We start from the raw sequence: 24205 nt of genomic DNA, 5'->3' as shown, positions 1-24205 counted from the left end.
ACAGGATTCCACCAAAGAAATATCGCGTAAGTGGGTTTGGGGATGGTAAAGGCCAAACGTCCTCCCGCTGGTGTGGTGTAGAAGTTTAGAGATTGAGAGAGAGAGTGCCAGCTCAGGTGTCATCCTCGTCATCTGACCGCGTCTCAGAATTAGGGCGGTCCCAAAATAGCCCTAGAGCTGCGTTAAAAGAAAGGACATTAATATAACTAAACAAAAAAAGCCATCCATTCTAGACCCTGCTTGTTATACCACAAATGTGCTAACGGTGCAGCAATTCCCTGCACCGATTGCCTAGAATCACCAGGGAAAACACTCAAAATCTTTCTCATGTCTACATTCTAACCATAATTACTTCTAAGAAAAATTCCTCGCCTTCAATTATATTCCGTATATTTTTGAGACTTATGTATTTGAAAATGTTGAAGCTGATCTTTTTTCTCAAATTTCTTTTAAGGACAATTCAGTATCTGATGTCACATCAAAAACCTCTGGAACATAAATTTTGTATGCAGTTTCTTGAAATTTGAAATAAAATTGTGGTCGGAATGAATTATGTGATATTAGGAAGAAGAGCTTCAATGTGATGAAACTGAACACCACTACCAGCAAGGCAACGAAAATCCATCTGATATCACATATCATTTTTATGCCCAATCAACTGATAAAAATCTAGGTTTATCTTTCGATCGAAAGAAACTGATGAAATCTGAATAACAGAAGTCAACGAAAATTCATCTGATATTGTTTTATAAATCTCACATTTTAAATGATTGCAATATAAAAAGACATAGTAAAATGTAGTAATATTTCAAAAACTATTACTTCCATAAAAAGCAATCCCTCATAAAACCCCGAAACTTCTTTAAAAGTTTGCTTTTTTCGAATATGCCTCTCGTTGCTTTCTCTCTATATATATGTGTAAACCCTGGAGATCATCAGATTATATTCAAATTGTTTTACGTCATTTTTTTACGTATCTTTAAGGACGTGATTTTTACATATCTTCAGTATAAGTTATTGGCTTTAAAGTAAAGTATGGTCAAAATTTCTCCAAAATGAGTCGAAGAACAATACGGATATTCTTCTTCCTTATAACTGCCTCAGTTAATTACTTCAAGACAACAAGAATCCCGAATATTTATCATATACCGCCCAGTAAAGATGTTATCGCTTCGCCAATCTGCATAAAAGTTTGGGATCCCGAGCAAAGACTGTGAATGCCACGATTGCTCAGATTTTTATGTTCAGAGTCCTGAACATGAATACGTTTGCTTCATAATATAAAGAAGAAAACTGAGTATGCATTTTGGATGCCTTTTATTCGACCCATTAAATTCAAAAATTGATGTTGAACCATTATTTCAATCACAGGATGACATCGAAATTTCATTTATCTAAATCATTGTATTTTTGAACTATCGCATCTGCATGTATGCGAATATACAAACAGACAGACAATCACCCGCTCGGTGGACAGGATTCAAGTTTGAAACAGATATTTAATTTAGACGCTCAAATTGTGCAACAAATCTTATTTAATTATTTTTTTGAATTTTGTAGTTATTGGGAGCATTTGCACATGGATAAGCAGACAAAAAAACTTTCGAGAAGGAATTTGGTTCAAAATTTGAAACAATTCTTAAAATTTTGTATAAAGACCTCATATAAAGGTTCAGCCGACGAACTCGGGACGTTTTTGATTTATCGTGTTCACAGATAGAGAAGTAGACATAATTCCAAATATATGTTTTTCAAACTCAGTGGGAGGTCTGATACGTGGAGATTCGTCAAAAGCTCGAGTTCGAACTTTTTAAAAATTATTTCTATACTTAGTATACGTTCACTAAAAAAATCCCTGAAATATACTAAAACATAAATTATGCAAAAACCCAAACATTGCGCGATTGGCCATTTATGTATCTCAAGGAAATGGTTGCGTTTAAAATTATTTAAATCAGGCTTGTAATATTTGAACGTACTTTAGATTTTTTTACAAGAACTTTCAACTAGAGTAGAGTATCCAAGAAACCCAATAAAAAAACGACTTGACTGTTCAAAACAAGATGTTAGTTGTTTACCAAAACATTTAGGATCATTATACAACTTAGTGACAAATCTACTTAAAAAAATTGTTACGATAATAAAGATGTGAGTTGTTAAGTACATTTGAAACTGCTGAAACTATTAAGAATGGAAATTGTTCTATGAATCACCTAAATGTCCAAAAAATGAAATATACCTCCCATTTTTTAGAGCGTTGCACCAAATCTTATGCTGCAAGACGTTTCAACCATCACATCATTTCTCATACTCTAAGCATAACAAGCCTTCGTACGCTTTTCGATCGGCCCTCCATCAGTAAATAATGCTTTTAAAAATTTGTTGTTGTTTTGTTTAATCAAATAGAGTGATAAAAATCATTGAACCAGAATACCAAACAGATTTTATTATTAATAAAAAGATCAGAATAGCAAACGATGAGTGAAAGTAACTTGTCCGATTGATTATTTCGATAGCTAAACAACCAAAATGAGCTATGCGGACCTTTCCCATTGGATAGAGCTTCTGCTCAGTCCCCTAATACGTCACAATATTTTAATTTGCATCTCGAACAACTAACTTTCTTTTACCTGTCGCTTGCTTTTCTAATGTTCTTGCTTCATATAAATAATAAAATACCTTTCTTTTATCACCACATTTGCTACTTATCCTCTTCTTGTTCGCTTTTTGATTTTCACTCCCTCCAAAAAATAAACGGTTGGTGTATCCGTAACTGCATTGGAACTTGAATTATCTTTCGTTCGCCGATATTATAATCCAACTGTCTTTGTTCATGAAAAACTTCTTGGATTATTTGAGTTTGTTATACAATTATGCTGCAAATCAGATTGCAATGAGTTCACGTTCCTTTGGATACTGTTATAAACTTTTGAGAAGCGAGGTCCAACAAAGTCTCGAGATCAATCGCTCACCGCCTGAAACTCCAAATCCTATTTCTTAGATTGCCCCGAATTTTTCTTTTTGATTTAATTATATAATATTTTAGTTAATGCAATATGTATTTAGCATGAAAGTGCAAATTTTCATCGGAAATTGCGAATGATTCCTTGCAAATAGTAAGATTAATTCTCTCTCTCTGTCTCTTTCAATTTTCAACGACTTCTGCAAAATAAATGTTTGCGAACGGAATAAGTTGCTAGAAATCTTGGGACTGGTTTTTCAAAATTTCGTGAATGTAAATGATATAAGGAATAACAAGCATGCTTTATAAGAAACAAAAATTAAAACCCTATAGACATTCAACGACTGAACTCAGCAAAGATTTGCAGATTCCCGTGTGGTTTTCACTACACATCTATTGCACGAGTTAATTTCATGCTGCTAAAACTTCAGTGTGAAAAAATGGAAATTTTTTTATTGCTTGTGTTCATGATTTATAATCTTCAGTTTAACGCCACATAATCATTCTACTTTCTATGCTATCTTTAGCAGGAATCCGCCAACAACTTGCCAAATTCTTCTAATATTCCATTAAATTTGAAGAAAAAAATATTTTTTAATATTTTTAGAGATTAGCAGTTTTATTATCCCCTTTTGTTTATTAATCCAAATTTAAATTCAGCGATAAACTAAAAATGAAGAAAAATTGAAGGAGAAAATTATATACAAATATTAGCGATGCTAATAAAAGATTTATTGTAATTATGAAACATTCTGCTATAAAAACATAAAATAGCACAAGGCGTGTTATTCTACTCGCCTCTTAATTTATTCGTTGGTAAATTTAGAATGCCATAAAAATAGGATATATTATGCAAATTTGATTTTCCAGAAACTTTGCGCATATTCGGATAGGTGTTCCAAAACAAATCAATAAAAAATTTCATAAACAAAAACTTTTATTTAAACGAAATTTCTGAATAATAATTTTAAAAAATTGTATTCCATCAGTCTTATTCTGTTGATTGCTTTCTGATGATCATTTAAGATCAAAACCTTTCTTTTTCTTTACTCTATGGAGATGTTTCATAATTGTTCAAGAAATAATTTATGATGACGTGTTTAGCTATTTCGATACATCATCCGAACTTAGTATTTTCTGGTTTACAGAAATGGCAAATATTTACATTCAAAAACAAATCTTTGACTTCAAAAATAATATCGTTGCCCAACTAATTTAATTTATATCAAGAAAAATTCACAAATAATGAAATGAATAATAATTCGTAATAAAAAAATCAAAATTTATCTTATATTAATTATTCGATTTTAATGTTTTGACTTGACTGACATTCTGTCACTGTAAGCGAAAACACTAACATTCATCAGCTACTTTTATATATATAGTATAATTTTTCAGTCTTCAAAGAATTTTAATTACTATTTTAATCTTGCTTTCTTCATCTTACAGGATAACTTTGGTTTGTTTAGTAATAATATTTTTAAAGGAAAACTCTATTAAATTTCTAAATCAAAGTTCTTTAAATTACTTTCTTCTGATATTCTTATTTTTTAAATAAAAGTTTAATCTCTTAAAAACTCTGATATTCCATGTTTCTCCCAAGGCCAATTATATTTAGCTAGCTTCTATCTAGAATAGGGGTGGGGACTCAAGGAAAATCTTGCATGTATATTTTAAACGCTGCCACTAAAAATGTTTTATTAGCCTTCCTTAGATTAACAGATAGTTGTGACTGAGTTAAAAACTTCTTATGGATTGAATATAAATATTCTACGATTTAGAAATATATGCTATTTTTTACATACAAGCAGTCTGGTGAATTAAACTTGATGTGCCCTCTTTACAATAATAAAATTGTAGATTTCTGATGAAATCTGCCGACGAATGATAGTTCTGTGTCAAACATTCACCTCAATGTAACAGAAAATGATTTCAATTCCTTCTATTCGTGTGTATGCGAATGTAAACAGGTACATAAATTAAATTTTGCATATTGTTTTTAAACTATAATTATAGATTTGTATTAAATGTTAAGCTATTTCCTCCAGAGGCTTTAGTATCAGTCAGTTTGTATGAGTCATCAGTAACTATAATAATATCTATAATATTACGTTTGTATAAGTCATCAGTAACAGTGTCTTATCATTAGTAATGGAATGTTACTAATAGTAAGAAAAAAAAACCAGCCAGACTCTCGTGTATTCTGTGATAATGGTGTTATCCTAAAGAAATCCTTGCATTACGTTGGAGTATAATACTTTTATGAAATATTACCTTTTGGCGTGAATTTAGCATTTTTACTGAATCAACCGTGTGTCATCCTTGGCGAGATTTTTGCCAATTAATTCCTAAGATGCGATTAATAGTGTCCGAAAATAGAATTTGTACTTTAGACTCGTTTCTCCCACCCGGTTGAAGTTTAAATTTGACACTAAACTATAATTGTAATCACAAAATCTCACACCAAATTTCATATATTTAAGTCAGTGTGTTTTTGAATTATTGCGTTTACAAGCTTCTGAAATTACCAATAGATGGACAACCCTTAATTGAATTTGGCTAAAATTTGATAGAAATGTACTTCATAGATGTTAAATCTATGTACCGAATTTTATGCATCTAGCTTTCTTCACTTTGTAGTTATCGTGCTACATTCGAACAACTGGACAGACTTGATATGAATGAAGATTGCTCAAAATTGGATGGAAATCTAGAAAATGGATGTACAGATCGTGAATCAAATTTCATCTGTCTGTCTCAAAGCGTTTTTGAAATCTTTGTCAAAAAGACAATCGGACAAACAGACATAATGACAAAAATGTGTGTTTCGAACTCAAGGGGTTTTAAAATGTAGATTCGTCAAAATTTCGAATTCGAATTTTTGACGATTACAATAATTTCTCTATACTTCGTCTAAATAAACTTCGAGAAAGTATAAACTGATTTCAATATATCAACAAACATTAAGATAAGGAATAATATGAATGTTCCATAGGTTTAATGCAGTAATGCATAACTTTAATTTTAAACTTTTCCATTTTATTGCTAAGTTATTACTAGAAATGAATTATATTTCTAATATTTTACACAATAATAACTTTTGACGTTCATCTTGAGCCAACAAAATGAGGAAATATTAATTAAGGTATTCAGTCATTAAGAAATGGCTTCTAAAAGAATCTCCTGCATCAGGATTTCCGTTTCCTAGTTGTTTTTATGACACATCCGTCCTAAAGTAGTATAAAAGAAGCTAATGGATTTTTCAGGGCCATATTTGGATTACGTACTCTCAGCAGAAGTTACACAATGATCGTCTTTTTGGTGTCCCTTCTTGGATTTATATTTGGTAAAGTAACTCGTATTGATGATCACAACTTTTTTTAAACAATTTCTTTTTCTTTTTAGTTTTAATTTGAATTCTAATGCAGTGAAGCTGTAACCTAGACTACCCAATGAATGATAGATTGAACGTTTTTAAAAGTTGAATTTAAAATTTAATAATAGCTCATTTCAAGAAATGTATGCATATATCTTATTAATCAATGAAAAGAAAATTAAATTAAGTTTCTAAGAAATTTTCTGACAAAAGTGTGCCACATTTCATAAGTGATAATTGCAGAACGGATACATATCAGAATACGGGTTGAACAGTTTACAAATCTTTTTCTTAATTTCTATCCAGATTTGTAGGCCTTTTTGAAAGAATTTTTATTTTGTTTTGTATAAGATATTTTTGATGTTTCCTTGAAATTATTATTTACACAACAGGATTATAATTACGCCTAGAAAAAGCTTCAAAACAGCAAATAAAAACTCAAGCAGTAAATTTCAAATATAGAAATAATTTTGAAAACGATGAAAATGAAAGGAAACGCCCTCTCGGGTCTTTAAAAAAAATAAGTATTGTTGGCTTCTTTTTTAAATACACTGTGCAAATTCTTTGTTTGTACTAAGTTCCCTTTTCATATGCACAAATTACATTCTTCGGAATTCAAAAATAATACTGGTAGAATGCATTGAATACGTGATTTATGCGTAGGTAGTAACGGTTTTAGCAAAAGCAGCTGTTCAATGATTAAATGAAATCTGATTATAATTTTGTTTGAATTCGGTTATAAAATGACTAGTATTTTGGCAAATACGCTTCATCTAACTGAATGAAATTTCTTTTTAAATGAATTCTTTTTATTTCAATTAAACCATTTGGTTGAATTTTTCTAACGTATTACAAACAACGATTCTATTATTTAAATTTGAGTCTTTATAAGGAGAAGAGAATTTTATTACTTATTTCAAATTATAACAAGGTTTTTCGGCCGTCTTTTTAAATTAGTAATTATATTAAAATATGTCTGAGAATTGGAAATAAAATAGGTATGATTTTAAAAATGATCTCTTATCTTGAACATCAGAATATCTCTTATCTTGAAACATCACGAAGTTAAATATGAATGATACGTGACTAGTGAGTGATTAAATGAATGAAATAGAATCATAAGAAAATTAAATTTGCAGGTGCGTTAAGTACAGAAGAAGCCTGCCTGTACAAAGCTGAACAGGACTGTAATTACTACAGTATAATACCTCGTGAATTTCCACGCAATGAAGAAGAATTTAAAAATGCTTGCACGTACGTATTCAAAAAATAAATAAATAAAATATTTCTTAAATATCAGTTTATCTTTAAAAATTTGTGATTAATTATTCATGATTGTGTAATGTTACTTCCATTCAATGCACTATATACTGAGGAAGTGGGAGGATTAATGCTTTACAAATATTAAGTATCATTTGTCTAGAAACACTAGATACACATAACCATTCTTGAAAACTATAATTGTTCGATCTACGATTCCTTTTCAATATTTAAAGCTGGAAAGTAAAGAAATGTATTTACAAACAAATATCGGCCAAAAAGAAATGCTCACTGCACTCTAGCTCAGGAAGGTTATAATAAAATATAATATAAAAAATTGTTAAACAGCTCAGTTAATAAAAAAGCATAGAGTAAGCAAAAATGTTTCAATAAGAAATCCAAAATTATGAATAAATTATCATTCTCTTTTATTCTTTCTTTATATTTTCTGTAACACACCGATTACAGATGGATTAGGTACAAAAGAACTGCTAAGAATATATATGTACTAAACAGAGATTGATTGCCGTTTTTATTGCACAACATATCTCATCGAATTTCAAATAAGACTTAATTAAGCATACTGGTGTATGCTTAAAATCTTTCTGTTCGCAAAGCCATTCAGAAGTTTCCTTTTTCTCCAGTTTCGTAAATTTACTGCGGATGTACATATATAAATACCACGAAAGCAGAAATGGGTAGCGAGAGAACGATTGTGAACGGACTTTTAGGGAGAAATATTCAGCGGGCAACTCTAATGGATGAATTTCTTGTGATCTTAGACACAAAAAAATATTTATAGAAGGGATATCTTCATTGTATATATGTTATCAAAAATTTTAAAAGAGTATCCCTTATCCCTGAAAAAAATAAGTGCATCTGCAGTACAGTCCTGTATAATTGCGATTAATTTGGCAATTTTTTTTTACCACGACTGTATTTCAAAACTTTGCAATTCGTTAATGCTTTAATTTTTTTTTAATTTCATAGTTTTTTTTAAAAAATTTAAGAGACTGAAATAAAATTTAAGAGATGATAAAAATCAGTGGAAGTATATTCCCTCTCGAATTTTTATATTGAATTTATCTTCTTTCTGACAGGGCATAACACAACACTGTATATTTTAAATGTTATTATTTTTATTATTATATTGTGCTTTTATTGCAAAAGTAATTAAGGTGATTATTTCATTGCAATATATTAAATAGTTAGAATCTTCAAATAACAGATTTTTACATTCTTAGAAAACAAGGAATCATGTAATGTGAATAACCGAATAATGCTAGTTGGAGCCATTTTTATATATATATATATATATATTTCTTTAGATTAATTTTTTAAATCTTTTTCAACTTGTTACAGAAATAAGATCCAAATTTGCTATTTTTCATTGGCTCATCTTTTGATTCATAATTAAATGCAAAATCCCATGCAGAGAAAATCTGATGAAAAGCAGCAATTTCTATTAGCATGAGAGATTATAATTTCTTGTTACTCAAAAATTATTTTTAGGAAGATTTCAAATGTTTTCTGACAAAAATTTCTCAAAAGAAAGTTAATTTTTTAAAATTATTATACTAAAGTCATAGAGATGAGGAGCATTTGTAATATTTTAGTTTGAATTAATAGCAGTTTTTCAAATAAGGCATTCCAAAATTTAACAAAAAGCTAAGATTTATCTTTGTTTTGCTTTAAAAAAATCGTAAACTTAACTATACTCTCATAATTTATATTTTTAATATCGAAATTAAGACACATTAATTTTAATGCGCCATTTTTAGAAGTTAATCTGAATCTCGAAATGTAAAAAAAAACTTTCAAAAATCAATCCTATTTTTAAAGTTTAGGTTATAAAACTTTTTAGAGATAAAACATTTAAAGATCTTTTATCAAATCTGATTTAATTCTTTAAATCAGATCTTTTTTTAATTAATTTAAAAGTGAGGTTAAGAAAATGCTTTTAATTTTTGTGTGTTGGAAGAGATTAAGATAAGATATTTGATTTCTTATTTTAAATTGTGAAATTCCTACACTTCTATGCCAAATTTCTTAAAATATTCTGTGACATCTACTTTCGATTCACAAAGGAGAAAAAATAATCTTCTCTCTGCTAATAACCCTAACTAGAATCCTCATTCATGTTTCTCTACTTCTTATAGACAGGATTATTATTATTCGAGTTATATCTAAGCATGTGAATAAGGACTCATTCCTGTTTGGAAAAAATTTTAGTCAGTTAATAACTTAATATTAATAATTAATAATTTTGTAATCCATTGCATATCCACTTCTGATACTGAACATTTCAAAATGGAAATTTTAAAACCTACTCGTGAGGTAGCTACGAAAGGATATCATGAGCTCCAAATTTTTGAGGAGAGATTTATCCGAACGAAATTTAAATGAAGCTACTATATTGAGGTTTGAGATAATCCAGGAATAAGACTAATGACACCTAAGATGATAAGAAATGGTTACAATGGGGAAATTAGGCTGATTACAATAGACCTGGGTTAGAAACCTCTTTCATAACAAGAATGGGAATCTCACCTTCTTAGAAATGAATTAGAATATATATCCATAAATCAGTAGTATAATCATTTTCGACTTTTTGCAGAATGTATACTGAATCACTAACATTATAGTGCTAGTGTGGTGTAGATAGTTGGAGGTAGCATGCTGTCTATAGTGGCCCTCTTTGATTGGCTACGATTCATAATGAGTGATTTTTACTCAAACAGATTTTCTGTAATTTGAAATGGAGCATTACTAAGTAACAGACAAACCTTCCAAATTTGCAACAACTTTTCAAATAAAGTTTTAAAAAAATAAAAATAGCAAGTGGGAAGATGTGACGTATGAAACTTTATATTCAATAGAGATAATAACAGTGTACATGTGCATGCATAGAAATAATTAAAGCTAATTTTCTTTTTTTTCGTAAAATTGAAAAGTAAGAAATGTGGAGCGAAATTTTTTTTAAAATTGTAACAGAAACATATATCAATGAAATGTTAAATAAGATGGAGAAATGATTGCTTCGATTTAACTAAAAAAATAAAACCAATAACAAAATGCTCCATCAGTTTTATTTATCATTCAAATTATTATTGTTTAGCAGATCGAATCAAATAGTTTTGAAGCTGACCCTTGTTATCTGTTATTTTCAAGTCACTTGAATCAAACGAAGCAATGTATAGACGAATCCGCAAGAAACTGCAGCGCAGAAGATGTTGATTACTTTACTGAAAATGACTATATTCGACTTCGGCGTCAGCTGAAAGATGCACAAAGGATGATCGACGTGACAACAGAGATTTGTCAAGAAGACTCTGAACTTCATGCAAGTCAGTAATATATATATTGTCCAATATTGTTAAAATTCTAAATTAAATATAATTTTAGATATCTTGCTGATTTTCTGCCAAATATAAAATATCCGCTGTTTTTTTTTTATTATTTTCTTGTGTGTGTGTAGAGAGAGAGAGAGAGAGAGGATGTTATAACTTGCATTTAGCTCCTTCATTTACAGATTTTTAAAAAATCACTCTGCCATGAAGGTCAGAAAAATGATGTTAGGTTTCTTTTTCTATAAGAAAGATCTCTACACATAAAATGGCTGGAACAAAAAGAAACACCTCAAAATTTCACTTCGATATTGATGGGAGGATTACTTTGTCATCCAAATTAACTGTATAAATGCAACATTTTTATTGGCAGATAAATGTTTTTCAAGCAACTTATTGAACTAATATTTTTTTCCGAGCCGCTCACATACTATGGCAACCCATTGCTCAGGGTTAAACACGGCATTATCACGGAGTTCCCTGAAAGGATAGTAATTCTCTTGGACAATGCTAAGCCTAATGGAAATCCTTCAACTGTGAAGAAAATATCTGTGAGATGTCCTCAAAGATGCTTCGAGCAGCCTGGTATTTTCTTCGGCTCTTTAAGCATTTTTAGAGGTCAGCGAACTTCTTTTGCTAAAAAAGAAGGATACCAGGATCAATCAGCAACCCAAGAGTTTTTACACTTAATCCATCCCATTCCCTTCGTGCATGTGAGGAAAAGTCACCCAGAATTCGATTTTCAATGTTAGCGGCAATTAAATATTCTGCAATGAAATTATTTAAATGCAAATATGTTGCTTAAGCATTTTGGCTCACTCTCATGAATAACAGAATTTCAATGACAATTTTTTTCTGATTAATACTGCATAAGAATTAAAAATGTTATATATATAGCACAATAAGGAAAATCTGGTACATTATGTGAAGCCTTAACCATTTTCAAACTTCCTGTATGAATGAGTTTCATAGTTGAGAGAATTGATAGAGAGTTGATATGAATGAGTTTCATTGTTGAAAGAGTTGATAGAGAGTTGTTATGAATTAGTTTCACAACTGAAAGATTTGAAAAAATTGATAGAGAGTTGATATGAATGAGTTTCGTAGTTGAGTTTCACATTTCATAGCTGAGAAAATATTGAATTGAAACTATCAGGTTTGAAGTTCTCGTTTCAATCCGAATTGCTTGAAAAAGAAGTTTTAATAATTTGCAAATTGATACTCTGATCAGTATTTAGTAAATTCTGGACTTTTGGGGGATGCATTCATTACCTTAAACCAATGATTATTTTGAATAAATGACGTTGCATTTATTTGCTTCTAATATTAATTGGTCTTATACTACATATTAGATTTTGTTATGCAAATGCTTTTAGAGGAAGTATATACATTTTAAAGCGGACTTCATATTTTAGTGATTGATTACATACTGATTTTGTTACTCATGAAGGCTCTTACTTTTTCTCAAATAAATTATCTGCATTTATAAAAAAAACGAATAACTTTTCTGTAGAAATGATTAATTTTTCAGTATAATGATATAATTGATTTATTTAAACAACTTTAAAAGCACTTCATAATTTATCCTTCATTATAGTTTTTATCCTTTTTGTGCAAATTTAAGGGAAACAAAAAACAGTAGATTAAACTTAAACTTTTGAATTTTGGAAATAATACATGACGGCATCAGTATGCCTGAAACGAAATGAATACCCCATTTTTTAAGATCAGCTGTGATGTTTAAAATACTTCTGATTATTTATCACTAGAGATACCAATCTTTTTATTTTCAAATTATTTTCAATTCGAAAACTTTAAGAACTAATATCCTGTGCTTGTTTATGCTTTAAAATAAATGATCATGAAATAGCAGTTAAACAATGATTCTGAAAGAAATATTTTTAATATTTTATGTAAACACAACAAAAAATGCTTCTAAATGATACTTCCATTCATTGCTTTACAGACTGAAAGTAATAAAAAATTAATATCATATTTTTAAATATATCTAATCAAATAAAGTGATTGTCATTTGTTTTAATAAATGTTGTTTAATAACTTAAAATGAGATAAATAGTTATTTTTCATTCATTTTTTTTTAGATTTTGTGCCAGACATACCTTGTTATTCTGAAATATTCAATACTAATGATAAAAAGCAGTACTGCCGAGATTACTCGGATAACGCTTTTAATCATATCCGAACTCATTTAAATACAAAGCTGCAAGGAAGGGATAGTGAGAACTTCTTATATTCTTACTGTCTGTAAGTATGTCTCGCACGTATGTAGTTCATTTTTGTAACATTGTGTGTAATAAAATAAATCCTCATCATTTATCAGATAGATATACGAATCTCTTAAATCTTTTTGGAGTAATGTAAAAATATTCGCCTGAAAAATTTGTGAGCCTATTGAAAAGCTGATGGACGCTCCTCCCGCCGAATTTTGCAAACAATATATGACACGTTTTGTGTTTGAATATTTAAGAGATTTGAACTTTGGATCCTTTCCTCTTGAGTGCTAGACCACGGTGACTTAGTGGTAAGGCCTCGGCATGGAAGGTAGGGAGTTCCAAGTTCGAGGCCCAATCCCACTAAAGATCCGTTGTGCTTACCGGCTTGGAGTACCTTAAGTATGGAGTCGGAAGCCAGATGTTCTCTGTTTGGTATGATGTAAATACTTGAAGAGGGAGTACCAGCTCAGGTGTCGTCCTCTTTATCTGAGCCGAGCTCAAACTTTAAACTAGATCCTTATTAAAATGGCCTTCGTACTGCTTCTCAAATGGGACGTTAGTATATTTAAACTATACTAAATCATTTGAACAATCGGATCAAAATGTAGTACATATCCACGGTGAATGACCGATTTCCATCCAATCCATTGCACTTTTAAATCTGAATAACGATCTTTATTTCAAGAGAAACATATAGTCATTGTTAGTAGAATGAGTACCATGTCGATGCTTCTTGTGCAGAAATCAGTAGTAATACGATCGCATTTGTCATAGGATATGTATTAAAATTGATCCATTTAGTCTCTGCTTTCCTGTAGTAGCGTGTTCACTTGCGTAGTAGCTAATAATCAGCCAAGATAGTGATGGAGTTCAAAATTTTGATTCAAGTCCTACGAATTAGTTACAAAGCCACACATTTAAAACAAGCTGGCTTTTTGTGTTTTTCAGTTGCCACGTTCACAAATTAACGAAAGAGCTGATATTCTCTTCTGCATTTCATCAAAAATTGAAATGCTTGAGCCAAACCAAAAATCTTTCCGCCAGCTCCTTTTGGTTTTTAAGTAGAGTGCTCATGCACATAATTCGAGGCTTCCATTCTTGGAAAAGGTAAAACATGAAGATTCCTCATGTTTAATCTTTTCCGACTTCTTTTGATATAACTTACACAAAGTAAGGCAAAACAGATAAATGAATTTGGAAAAACCTATTTTAATTTTTAAACAATAATAAAAATAAATTATTATCTCTATGCAAATTGTATGAAAAATGTTTTGTACGTATGGATCGTGATATCCGCATTTTTTTCATAAAGAGTATCATGCCAAAAGAAAATGACGCTACCACTGACCAATTTAAAAGTGCTAGCTTGAGAGTTGAGAAATTTCAAGGTAGGAACACTCCGCTAAATGCCACACAGTATCCGGTTGTTTTGCTATGAGAATGGCAGTGCACAGATGAGTGGTTTGGATCCTTAATCGGTAATACCAAAATTTTAGCCAATATTGCAAGGTCCAGGGTAAATACCACCTTATTTTACTGACAAGCCGTTCACTGTCTTTGCATCTTTTAAAAGCAATAGAATTTTGTAGTCAACTTCTATAGTTTGTAACAGTTCTAAAAGAAGCTACTGTAGATCGAGAAATACGTTTAAATAAGATTTCGAATAAAATGTTCTTTGAAATTTATACATTATTTATTCTATAATTTCCTTCTGTTCTCAGTTCTTGTATGCCTTTTACTATTCTGTATTTGAAAGGTTTCTAATTTTCGATTTTTTTTTAATAATCTAAATATTTTCAAGACGTTTCACTGCGTAAAAGTAATTTTAATGATACTGCACATTTTTCTATATCAAAAAATTAAGCCAAATATTTTTAATCTCGAGATAGAAAAGTTAATAAGATTTATTTTTCACAATCATCATAGTCATCAAAAACTTTGTTTTTATTTCTATTTTATTTTATTTATTATTTATTTAATTATTTTTTTTTATTTTGAAATTTTTTAGGCATGTGTTATTTGATATGAATTGCTTCCTGGAGAAGTTTACCGAGATGTGCAGTTCTTTGGCCAAAGACACGACCATAGAACTCATAGAGAAAGCTGGGAGCTTGGATGACCAGTGTCCAGTTTCTATTCGTATTGATATTTTGGAACTGCTGGATTCCTTGAAATTGGTAACAGGGAAAGAAGTACTTGTGAAGCAATTGCTAGAAACGAATTCATTTTTCTAGTAAAGATGCTATTTTTATTTTTTTTTCAACAATAATTGCATCTGTACAATACATTTCATATTTTCAATTTCAATTAAAGGAATACCTTGTAAAACATTTCAATAAATTCTGAAATATTTTTAAAACATTAGATTTGATTCTTCACAAAATAAAAAGGGTGCACTTTGTACTTAAAGTTGAATTTTATACTAAATAAAGATTAAAAATATTTTTATAGTTTATATTATAGTTTTAAAAGATTGTTTTTCCTTTGAGAACAGTGACTAGCATTTTTCTTTTTTTCCTTTCAGCTTTCTGAAGACTTAATGTATGCTCATTTAAAAGGAAAAAAATGTCAAATTTGATTTTGACACTCATATACCTGAGAATTCGAGGCCCCCTTATTTACCAATATTGTAAATTCGTTTATCGCCAGAAAATTGTCATTGAACAAAGTATAGAGCATAGGCCTTAAAACAAATACTTCTAATGCCTATGCTGCAGCTAATACCCCATCATCCCCCATTTAGAGTGGTCACGAAGCAGAAAACTGTTCCATTGTATTGGTTAAAATGCGTCATTTTTTATTTTATTTTTTTTGCGAAATTATGAATTATTTTTATTTAATATCCTTAATATTTGAACAGGTATCTTTATAAAACCATTAGAATTCCGTATCTATATCTAATTTTGGGGAAGTTTCACTCTTTTTTATATTTTTTATGCTGCTTTACATCTCTAGATGCTATTTTCGCAAATTCTAATCTTTGATAAAGATTGTTTTACGGAAACTCTCATTGATTAAAATCTAATACATATTTTTGTTCAAATTTGGCATAATAACTGAACCGAAAAATAATTTTATTTAGAAATATGTTATAGTTATTTTAATGCTCCACATTGTGGGAAAAAACTGAAAATTTCGTGTTATTTGTCAATCGAATCCCAATATTTAAAAAAATGGATAGAAATGCAACATAGTTTTTTTTTGGTTAGGAACTAGATAATATATTTATTAATTTATCTATGAAATTTTAAGCCAATCATTTAATTAATTTCTAAACTAGGAGAATTTTTTCTTTATACCTCTTATTTAGCCTCCCCCCTCCAAAAAAAAAGCTCTTTTTCCAATTTTTAAAAAACTTATACCATTTAATTAGTATGTTTCGATTTCATACATGTTTTCCAATCTTTTTTATACAAATATTCAAAAATATAACTTTTTCCGAATATTTTTCTAAAATTTCATCCCGAACGTAGTCACATTAATATTTGGCTGCATATATGTACAAGAAGTTGTGTAACAATATAATTATATTCAGATTATGTTTTGTTTTGAATATATTTGATATTTTTGAAAAAGGTTATCGTTAGAAAATGAAGAATAAAATGCTTTCAATAAAAAAAAATCTGAGTAAGTAACAGATCTTTACTATTGCCTCTATATTAAGATTTATGAGCGGAATTTCATTATAAAATAAAAATCAAATCAGAAATATAATGCTTCAAACAAGGTAATTATCTTACATTCAGCTTACGGACGAATTTCAAATTTGTTCGCTTGTTGTAAAGAAAGGAAGCACAGAATACACACTTTCTGCTGCACACAATGTTGACTAACATATAGAGACTGAAACTAAAGTATCAGGAGTACCAAATATATTTTTGGCGCCCAGTTGTGTACTTAAAATTTCAAAATCCCCAAATGGACCCTGACAGCTAATGGGTTAACTTGCAATATGTATCAAGATGAGTAGTAATCGTAAGATTGCCGCTGTAGATAGATGCAAGTAATAAAGACAATAGAAAAATCGGAATTCAAAACCTTTTTTTAGCCATAAGTAAACGTATACAAAGAGGGTCCAAATAGTCTTGCGAGCATTACTATCAGCGTGGCTTCTAAAGTTTTGTTTCTCAGCATTTCTTTATTATTATTATTATTAGAATTCAATAGGTTGCTATAGGTGTGACCTCATGAAGAATTATTAGAAAATTACCGTCCTATATCTGATCTTCTAATTTAACTCTTTTCAATGTTTTCATATGGAATTATACGGTAGATACTGTGTATCAGGTACCTTTCAGGAACTGAAGCATTATCAATTCATTTCATGAGTCTTCAGGTTGTGTGTTTAGCTTGAGTATCACATTAAGTAATAATTAACTTCACCAGTTCTATCGATATAGACATAATTTGTATCTACATATTTAAATCTCTGTTGTGTATAATTTTATAAAGTGCCCAGATGCAAGCACTCAAAGGTGTGTCCCAGAACCAAGTTCACAAAACGTACCTATAATAGTATGTATATTAAGTATAGATTATAGTAGACTCGAAATTCCATGGTAATGCTGGAGCCAGATGCTATAGATGGCTTTGCTCGTGCCTGGGATTCCTAAACATTTTCTAATTTTCAATGGTAAATTCTGTTTTTTATATATTTAATTAGTGACTCCACAGATGCTAAATTGAAGAAAGTGTGATTATTAACTAGTGTCTAAGCAATTAAGTGAGTATAATCTCGGCCAATCAAAAGTATAATTTATGCTGAAGGTAGAAAAACATTTCATAATTATATCGAAATGCCCCATGCATTTTGATAGGAACGACAAAGAAAAATGTCCAGCCCGTTGAAAATTCATTCCACATATACTTTGTGTCAAACAAAACAAAAAAAATACGGAGAGTGAGCGAGTAAATGTCAAATTATTATCTCTTAATTATATATATGTTGAAGAAAGAAAAGGATTTTTCTGCATGTGAACCACACATATTGGATCTAAACTTTGATTCTATAGCTATGGTCACTCTCTGTTCTCGTGGACAGCTCGGAAGCCTAAAGTTGTGAATATTGACTCTCGCCATAGAATGTTGAACTGAAGAGTCCCTTAAGAAATATTCGGGAATCGCGAGTATGTACTACGTCATCTGCCGTATCTGGAAAGCATTTCTGATTCAGTATATTATAGCTATGTGATTCTGAATCGCCTGTGTCTGCACTGTTAACTATCTCAATTATTCTAGATATTGATGAATCTATGTTAGCTTAATAATGATCAATTACAATTCTATGCCTTCATCTATGCCAATCATCTTTCGTGAATTTTACAATCAATACACAAAATAACAACCTGAACATTATCAGTTGATAGCAACTATCATGACGTTCGTTCTCAAGACTAGGAAATAATAACATCTATTTGTTCGTATTTGAAGGTAAAAATAGTTTGATGTCTTGTTGATAAATTAAAATCGTTCCCTGCAAATACTTTGTAATTGCAGTTTTTATCGGCATATAATGATATTAATATTGTATTAAATTTAAAAATATAAAATCATTTAGGAAAAGCGATGATTTCCAGTATTATTTTATTGCTCGAAAAGTTTTTTTTAAAAATAAATTTAAATTGATAGTTTCGTTTCGGTCGACAGGAATGTGATGAAACCTTTGTTTGTCACTATCAAGAAATGCAATTCTTCACTTACAATAAAAATGTCCTTGAGCTGGTGTGTTGGCGCTCTACTGGTTGATCTGGTGCTACCAAATTTGAGACATGCACACTTTGCAGGGTAGGAGTGGGCATCTCGGAGTGATTTATTTGAAACTTAAATCGGAATTTTAATTAAAATTTAAGCAAAATTTTGAAATTTCTCCGCGATAGCTTCCGAAAATATTACAATAGAAAAAGAATTTTTTACATCCTCTAACAATTTTAAAAAATAGTCTTTTCAATAATATTAATTTAAGACATAATTGTGTTCATATTAAATCAATTAAAAATAATATTTCAAGCATATTTCACAACAAGAATACAAAAACACTTAAGAATTCTGATAGAATATTAAAAGTATCATGAACTATAATACATAAGACTTCTGGACTTCTTTCTATTACTAATGCAAAAAATGATGAAATGTGCAAAATAGTGAACATCAACTTTTGTCCTTAACACAAAGCATTGTTGGTACAACAGATTTCATGAAAGCGAGCAATATATTAATTCTGAGAAAAAAATCTTCCATATTTATATTTAAAATAGTATTAACATGAAAAGAATGCCCTATTTTCTATTGTTTTATGTTTTAAATTAAGTTGCATTTTTAAAAGACAAAAAATTGCAGAATGTGCCGATTTTTTTTTTTTTTTTTGAATGTAAGAAAATAAAGGAAATTGTTTATGTGATTTTATTATTTATAATATTTTATTTTTATTTAATTACTTTATTTGTATTTTTGTTTCTTTGTATATGTATTCATATAGTAAAGATTAATACTGAACATAGATGGCGCAGTATGCGCTAACCCATATGTATGTTAGGAATGTGGGGAAAGCGCACTTAAGCTGTTTTTGTAGACACTTGACCCTGAGAGTTGGTGTGTAACTGGTGCAAGTAGGCACCGCTCGCTCTTTTGTTAGCGGCAAAAAGAAGTATTCGTTCGCTCTTTGTTAGCGGCAATTTCTACTTTAATTGTATATAGTATTATGTGTTACCTTATATGTGTGAAGTCATCGTCCATGTGTTGTTATATGTGTGTGTGTGCAAAATAAGTAAGAAAGGACAAGAAAGCATCTTTCCTTGGCTTAAATACACACAACCAGCTCTACATATAAAAATTGGAGGCACCGACGAGATGTCAGCATGAGAAACAGATAAGTTTCTTTCGTTTGTTTCTTATTATTATTGATTATTAATTTGATGTTTTTAAAGAGAAGAACATCTGAAGAGTTAATAAGAAGTTCTCGAATTGCGAGCGAACATAATTTGCTTTAGTTTCGGTTCCGTTTCGCAAACGATTTGTTATATAATTTCTTTTCAACATGGACGATCCGAAAAGATATAAGGAACACATAACGCAAATTAAAGTAGCAAGAGGCAAGGTTAAGGCCTCCTTAACTAGATTAGAACATTCTGCAGATGAATTGGAATCAAGAAATGAGGTAGTGATTCGTTTGCAGAGGTTAGAAGAACTTTTGAAAGAATTCGAAAAATTAGATTCAGAATTAACTATTGAGGATTCTGAAATAGAGGAATTCGAAAATAGATATTTTTCCTTGAAATTAAAGTTTCAAAATAAAATTGATGTCTTTAATACATCACAATTTACTTCTGTTGTAACACAAAATTCTTCAGTGCAATCTATTTCGAATTTTCGTTTACCGAAACTTACTATTCCAGTGTTTTCTGGTAAATTTGAAGATTGGATGAACTTTAAAGATTTATTTGTATCCACAGTTCATTCGCAGCTTTCACTAAGCAATAGCCAAAAATTTCAGTATTTAAAGGGTTTGTTGTCTGATGAACCCGCTTCTTTAATTAAGCACATACCGTTGTCCAATGATTCCTATGAAGAAGCATGGGGAAAATTAATGGACAGGTATGATAAGAAGAAGAAAATAATTAATGCATTAATCAAAACATTTTTAGAACAAAAAGGCATCTCTCAAGCCAATTCAACGAATTTGCGAAATATAGTTGACACGAGTGATGAGGTGTTGAGAGGGTTAAAATCTTTAGGAGAAGAGGCATCTAGCAGAGATCCATGGCTAATTCATTTGTTATTGCAAAAATTAGATCCTGAAACAAGAAGACTTTGGTCCGTGAAAACTTCAGAAATAGAATTTCCTACGTGGGAAGAATTCTTGGAATTTTTAAATACCAGATGTTCATCTCTTGAATTAATGGTTTATAATGAATCTGATGCTAAAATTCCTACTAAGTCTAATTTTGTTGCATGTGAAAATATTCAAAGAAATAAAAGTGATAAAAATTGTTTGAAATGTTCGGGAATGCATAAATTGTTTAAGTGTATTAAATTTAGAAATATGGATTTGAATGCTCGGAAGAATTTTGTAAAGCGAAACTATCTTTGCTTTTTATGTTTGAATTCTCATAAAATTAAGGATTGCACTAATAGCCATTTAAAGTGTACCATATGTAAAGTAAACCATAATTCACTCTTGCATGAAGATGTTAAAAGGGTAGTAAATAGTACACGTGTTTCAGAATCCGAACCCGAACCTAACGATCAAACCCCAAAACACCCCTCCGAAGACGACATCCGCCAAGGGGGAGAAACGCAACGCAATAAATCAGTGGAACCTCAAAGGCCTGTTAGTTCTAGCACATGTCTAAACAGCTCCAAATTTATAACCTTCCTTCCCACGGCAAAGGTTTTACTGTATAATAGTGGGGGTGATTCTTTCTTATTCAGAGCTTTACTGGATAGTGGTTCGGAGTCCAGTTTTGTCAGTGAAAATGTAATAAATATTTTAGGACTAAAAAGAAAGAATGCTAGAGTGTATCTAAGTGGGATAAGTGGGGTTCAAGCAGGAACCACACGTGGCTCAGTTAATTTAAAAATTGGGTCAAGATTTAGTGAAGAATGTTTGACAGTTAATGCTTTTATTTTAAATAAGGTTACTTCTCAAATCCCAGTTGAGAATATTAACATTAAAGAGTTAGATTATTTGAAGGGGATCCCTCTATCAGATGAAGATTTTTCAAGGCCATCAGTATGTGATATAATTTTAGGTTCTGATTGCTTTTTCTCAATCCTTCGTAATGGAAAAATCAGTGGGTCTGAAGGACAACCAATTGCGCAAAGCACAATATTTGGATGGGTTGTCGCAGGTCAGATTCGAAGAGATTCTATTTCATCATCGTACACACAATCGCATCTGATTTCCGTTGAAAGTGATTGTAACATTGATTCTGTTTTGCAAAAATTTTGGCAAATGGAAGAGTTGCCGGATAAAAGGTTTCTTATGTCAGATGAAGAAGAATTTTGTGAAAATCATTTTAAATCGACTTGCAGGATAAATGATCAGGGTCGATTTGTTGTAAGATTACCTGTTTATAAGGACATTAATCAGTTAGGAGATACAAAGGGAATGGCTATTTCTAGGCTTCTAGCTATGGAAAGGAAGTTTAAATTTGACTCAGAATTTGAAATGGAATACAAGAGTTTTATGAGTGAATATGAAGAATTGGGGCATATGTCACCTAATAAAGATTTTGATTTTTCTAAACCGGATTACTTTCTTCCTCATCATGCTGTGCAAAAGAAAGACAGCATTACAACCAAATTTCGAGTTGTGTTTGATGGATCCTGCAAACCGCCTAACTTTAATTCGTTGAATTCAGTTTTGGGGGTAGGAAAATTATTGCAACCAGATATATTTACTATTCTTGTCAGATTCAGACTAAATAAAGTTGCTTTCACTTCCGATATAAAGCAAATGTATAGACAAATTTTAATTGATTCAGAAGATCAAAATTTGCAAAAATAGTGTGGAGAAATTCACCTGATTCCACTATTAAGGAATACAAACTTTCTACTGTAACTTATGGAACTTCATCCGCTCCATTTTTAGCTACTAGATGTTTACATCAAATAGGCTTGGATTCTCAAATTATAAATCCTGAAATATCTAAAATAATTCAAAATTCCTTTTATATGGATGACTTGATGGCTGGAGCAAAATCTAATGAAGAAGCAATCGCGTTAATTCAAAAATTGTCGGAAATTCTAGATGTCCGAGGATTTCACTTGAGAAAGTGGCGTTCTAATTCTCCACATGTCTTAAATAATTTAGCTGAATGCCTGAGTGCTAATGAATCTAATGTGGAAATTCATCCCGAAAACTGTTCTAAAACTCTGGGACTTATTTGGAACTCTTCTACTGATTGCTTTGTTTTTAAAATTGACTTTAATTTTGAGAATGAAATCACCAAAAGATCTTTTCTGTCACAATCAGCAAGGCTATTTGATCCTTTGGGTTTTCTTTCACCTTGCACAATATTAATAAAAATCTTTTATCAGCAGTTATGGTTGCTGAAACTTGATTGGGATAGTGCCTTACCGGAACATTTTGCAGTTAAGTGGCGTAAATTCAAAAAGGAATTTCGGCAAATATGTCACATTTCTATTCCGAGATGGCTTCTAACTACAGAAAGGGAAATTACTCTTCATGGATTTTCGGATGCATCGGAATCAGCATATGCCTGTGTAATTTATGCGGTTCAAAGAGCTGATAATGGTGTTACTAAAGTCACTATTTTAGCAGCTAAAAGCAAGGTAGCTCCGCTAAAGCCTGTATCCATTCCACGACTAGAGTTAAATGGAGCTCTCCTGTTAGCCCGATTATTATCTGTTCTAATTAATACTTTTCATGATTATGATATTAATATATATGCTTGGACAGATTCTCAAGTTGTTCTTTCCTGGTTGTCTTCACCTCCTCGAAATTGGAAGCCCTTTGTTGCCAACAGGACGTCAGAGATCTTGGACCTCATCCCTCAAAATAGATGGAGGTATGTACCGTCAAAGGAAAATCCAGCAGATATAGGATCCAGAGGTTTGTCTCCTAAGGATCTGCCAGACTGTCGTCTATGGTGGGAGGGCCCTACTTTCCTGTCATCATCAGAGGCTGACTGGCCAAAGCAACCAGTATTCAAAAACAATGATTCTGTCCTTAAGGAAAAGAAAAAAACTGCATGTGTATTTGCTGCAATTTTGAAAAATGACTTAATAGATTCATTAATTGAAAAATACTCGTCATATACTAAGTTAATAAATGTATTATGTTTTTGTATTAGATTTATAAATAATTGTAAAACTGATAAAGTTAATAATTCTACAGGTATAGTTGAACCTATAACTTCAAAGGAAAGAATTTTTGCTCGTAATATTATTGTAAAATATGCTCAAACTGTATTTTTTGATGCTGAAATCAATTGTATAAGGTCAAACCAACCAATGCCAAAGAAAAGCCCACTATCAGCACTTTGTCCATTCATTGATAAGGACG

General features: G+C 30.6%; 2 protein-coding genes across 2 annotated transcripts in view; one reads left to right on the top strand and one right to left on the bottom strand.

Moving 5' to 3' along the window:
* Nucleotides 1-24205, bottom strand: part of LOC129984069 (40S ribosomal protein S13) — a 327741-nt gene that overhangs the window by 151430 nt on the left and 152106 nt on the right. The gene's annotated exons all lie outside the window — the stretch shown is intronic.
* LOC129984059 (uncharacterized) lies at nucleotides 6204-15538 on the top strand. Its single transcript, XM_056093827.1, has 5 exons — nucleotides 6204-6308; nucleotides 7478-7592; nucleotides 10770-10945; nucleotides 13048-13210; nucleotides 15188-15538. The coding sequence occupies exons 1-5, from the start codon at nucleotides 6269-6271 to the stop codon at nucleotides 15411-15413; spliced, it is 720 nt and encodes a 239-aa protein (XP_055949802.1). The 5' UTR covers nucleotides 6204-6268; the 3' UTR covers nucleotides 15414-15538.

The sequence above is a fragment of the Argiope bruennichi genome, chromosome 9 (genome assembly GCF_947563725.1).
Source record: "Argiope bruennichi chromosome 9, qqArgBrue1.1, whole genome shotgun sequence".
NCBI lineage: Eukaryota > Metazoa > Arthropoda > Arachnida > Araneae > Araneidae > Argiope > Argiope bruennichi.
This window is presented reverse-complemented; position numbering and strand designations above follow the sequence as displayed.

What these genes read in the sequence shown, in the direction of transcription:
- LOC129984059 (XM_056093827.1), top strand. Translation starts at nt 6,269, where the DNA reads ATGATCGTCTTTTTGGTGTCCCTTCTTGGATTTATATTTG. An exon ending in CCTTCTTGGATTTATATTTG is followed by an intron (nt 6,309 to 7,477) that starts GTAAAGTAACTC and finishes TTAAATTTGCAG; the next exon opens with GTGCGTTAAGTACAGAAGAA. An exon ending in AGACTCTGAACTTCATGCAA is followed by an intron (nt 10,946 to 13,047) that starts GTCAGTAATATA and finishes ATTTTTTTTTAG; the next exon opens with ATTTTGTGCCAGACATACCT.